Here is a 3,578-nt window from a genome sequence, read left to right on the forward strand (position 1 = left end):
ATTTTATTTATTTTCACAGACGGGTTTTAAAAAGTGTTTCATAAGAGGGTAGAGCCAACCAAATCCAACACTGTACAATAGAGAAAACAAAACCTAATATAATCATAAAGGCGAATCATAAAAGCTCAAGCCAGGGAGAATCTTCTTGGAATATAGATAAAGAGATAAAACTTTCCTTCTTTTAAAGGTTTTTAATCTTCCATTTTAGATTGTTTTTTGTGTTGCTACTGTGTTACTACAGCCAGGCTCCGTTTCCTGAATAAAATAACTCATTTTATTGGTAAAATAAAGGCGGTGACTCTCTTTGGTAGAGCTGTAAGTGTTCCCACTCGTTCTTTTCTAAGGAAAGCAGAGCTGCCTGATTTAAACAGCAGACTAGAAGTACTATCTTGAATAAAGCACTTTGACCCCTCCTGCCTGTATGATCAGCATATGACTGCAAGGCTGTGTGAAGTCGGTCGAAGGTTCAGAAGAGGCTGTTGGTGAAACTTAAAGTTCAGCCGTTTTAAAATCAAATCCTTTCTTGGTAAAGTTGTTTGTCATGGAGAGAAGCTGAAGGGGTTGGATTTTTTTGGAGGGAAAAAAGCAGGTAGGAAAGTTAATGTTACTTTTTATGCTATAACAGAGGGGTTTATTTATTATTTCTTACAGTGTTTATGAAAAGGGAATGCTTTAAAACTTTTTATTCTACCATAATAGGCATGTATGCTAGCATGTATAGTTAGCCAAGGTTTGATCTCTGCTCAGATTAAGTGTCGCTCTTCTGCTGAGTAAATTCTCTTCCATTATTGTTGGCAATTTTTTTGTAAATGGAAATTTAAAAAAATGCAAATCAGAAAAAAAAAGAGAAAACTGCCGTTTTCTCAGATTCTTTTTTTTCATAATAATTTTTTTTAAAATTTCTTAACCATTTCTTTCAGTTTAAAAAATTTTCTTTGATTGCTTTCTATTTTCGATAGAGTTTTCTTGCTCACATTCTCTGCCTGTTGGAGCTTAGCAACAGCGTTTTTATTGGTCAAGAGCAAACGTTTCTATTGGCTTGATGTGAAGAAAATGTCATCTGTAAAACACAATTTGAAAATAATAGGATTCGTAATAGCAAATATAAAAAAATAGAAATTTCAATAAAGTATAGAAAAAATATAAAATCTATAGAAAAAAATATAAAAAAGTGAAAGAATAAAATCTGAGGAAAAAAAGCAGTTATTTCAAAGTTTTATTCCTGCATTGCCTTTTTTATTTTTTCAACATTAATGGAAAAACTTTACTCCATAGTTTTCAGGGTGAAGGTGACATATTAAAGTAAAGGCGTTCCCTGTATTCTTGTTTTATCTATAACGGAGCTTTGTTATTGTTAATCTGTAAAGGAGACGGCTAAACGGTGATGTTTTTAGTCCGCATCCATTCTTGGTTGTCATGATTCTGGCCTGACTCTGCAAGTATTTACTGCTACACGAGCAAGCGGTTTGAAGCATTGATTGGGAAATCAGAGAGGGATGAACTAATTTGCTGAAAGCTAAGCAGCATCATCGATCGGTTCCACACAGACTGGATGCTGTCTGATCTTCACTTCTAACTGAATTTAAATGCTTGCTTGTCATAATAAACATGAGAACAAGAAAGGTGTGACACGGATGTGAAACTGAGCTCTCTGAGGTTGGAACGATGCCTGTTAACGTGTGAATAAAAAGACTGATTTTTGGGATCTTTCTCCTCTGCAGGTGGCGACAGACAAGGTTGCTGGAAAGCTGAGTTCTACTCTCTCATGGGTAAAGAACTCGGTTTCCCACACTGTCAGTCAGATGGCTAGCCAGGTGGCCCCGCCCACATCTCTACAGACCCCCGCCACTTCCTCCTCCACATCTCTGTCCTCGCCTGCCCTCTCGCCGTCCTCGCCGGCGCAGCTTAGCCCCGATGATGTGGAGCTGCTCGCCAAGCTGGAGGAGCAAAACAGGTTGGTACCCTGGCTGCGTCATAAAGGAGGAAATGCTCTATCTTTGAAGAGAGATGGGCTTTTCTTTTCATTTTTTAAAGCAGGTGATGACTGTCTGTGAGAGATGAGTACCAGCGGATATTTTTTATTTTTGTTTAATATTTGCATCATTAATAAGCCAAAGAATAAGGCTTTAAAAAATGTAACCAGCTTCAACTTTAAAGTCACATTAGAACCACTTTAAATTCAGATAATTTTAGAAAAGACAAATTAACTGTAGGTTCTTTAGTGCTGATAAACTCTGCATGTATTTTGTGTCAGTTTCACTGCAGGGGGTTTTCTGGGAAGGTCCTGCAGGGAAAACGCATCTTTAAAAAAAGTCTTAGGTCGTTGTTGGTGACTGTTTCTCTTCCTTTTTTTTGTTCCTTGGGATTAACGCTGCGTTCACACCGGGCGCAGCAGAAGCAGCGAGTTTACATGCAAGGTCAATGGTTGACGCGCGTCAAGGCGCAGCAAAAGGTCCCGCAGCGCGTCTGAGCAGCTGCTGCTCGAGATGGAAAAATTGAACTTTTGCTGCTTGACGCGCCGCATCAACCAATCAGAGAAGCTGATCTGGGAGCTGGCCGTGAGACGGACACATCGCTGATGATACAGAGCGCTGTGATCGCTCCTCTGAAACAGTTTAATAATGCCTAAATTAACTTAAAATGCTGAAACCTGCCGACAAAGCATGTTTGCTTTTATTATCCTGGTGCCTGCAGTTTGGATTATGTACATGAAAACCACATTCCAGCCGCCGCCGCGAACCGCGAGAAGGCGACCGGGCCGTAGGCTGCTGTCGAATGGGATTCCTACCGACAGAAATAATATTGGAAGGCAGGATGGTAATCTGGATGAACTGACTGCACTTTTTAAGTTTTCAGGTGGATTTTCTCACTTAAAAACATATTAAAACTACTTTATTCCCACTGATCACAGCAAATACAGCTGCAAGGCAAAGAAAGGATAGAGTAGCTTCGCCCAACGCGCGTCAGACCCACTTTTCGACCGTGCAGTCAGAGCAGCAAAGCTGCTTTAGTGTCAGAACAAAACCGATAAAAGCAGCAAAAAGGAAGCAGCATTTTGCTGCTCCTGCTGCGTCCGGTGTGAACGCAGCAAAAGAGATGAACCCTGAACTAAAGGTGGAGTTTTGCTCTGGAGGAAGACCAAACGTTACTGAGCTTTTTTACATTCATCCTCTGCTGTTCATATCTTCCATGAACTTCTCATTATAGATCAATTCTACCTCTGGTTGCAAATACAACATTGACACCATGCTCACTGTCAGTTTATAAAGTTGCTTTAAAATATTAGGAGACAAATATAATGTGGGAAAACAAAAAATGCACTGCTGCCTTCACCGAGACAGAGAGAGAAGAGTTAATCATTCTTCCTTCAAGCTTTTAATCTTAAGATCTGTGGCTTATTACATCACTCTTATTTCAATCTGATCCAGATTCAGTTTCATATTCAAACTGAACCTTGTTGGGATTTCCTGATCAGATAATGATGTTAAAAATGTGTTCCAGTATCAGCCTTAAAAATAAATATTGTAATAAATGGACATGAATCTAAAATCTCAGATTTTAGCACGCTGATAGAAACA

The 3,578-nt window shown here is 39.2% G+C and overlaps 1 protein-coding gene across 2 annotated transcripts in view; it reads left to right on the forward strand.

Moving 5' to 3' along the window:
* The first annotated feature begins 1,721 nt into the window (after nucleotides 1-1,721).
* evi5 (ecotropic viral integration site 5) overlaps nucleotides 1,722-3,578 on the forward strand; it is a 57,169-nt gene continuing 55,312 nt past the window's right edge. For both annotated transcript variants that reach the window (XM_015385530.1, XM_015385531.1), the window contains exon 1: nucleotides 1,722-1,954. In XM_015385530.1, the coding sequence (XP_015241016.1) occupies nucleotides 1,803-1,954 (152 nt within the window). In that variant the 5' untranslated portion in view covers nucleotides 1,722-1,802. The remainder of the gene's footprint in view (nucleotides 1,955-3,578) is intronic.

Source organism: Cyprinodon variegatus, unplaced genomic scaffold, assembly GCF_000732505.1.
Source record: "Cyprinodon variegatus isolate N-32 unplaced genomic scaffold, C_variegatus-1.0 Scaffold342, whole genome shotgun sequence".
Lineage (NCBI taxonomy): Eukaryota > Metazoa > Chordata > Actinopteri > Cyprinodontiformes > Cyprinodontidae > Cyprinodon > Cyprinodon variegatus.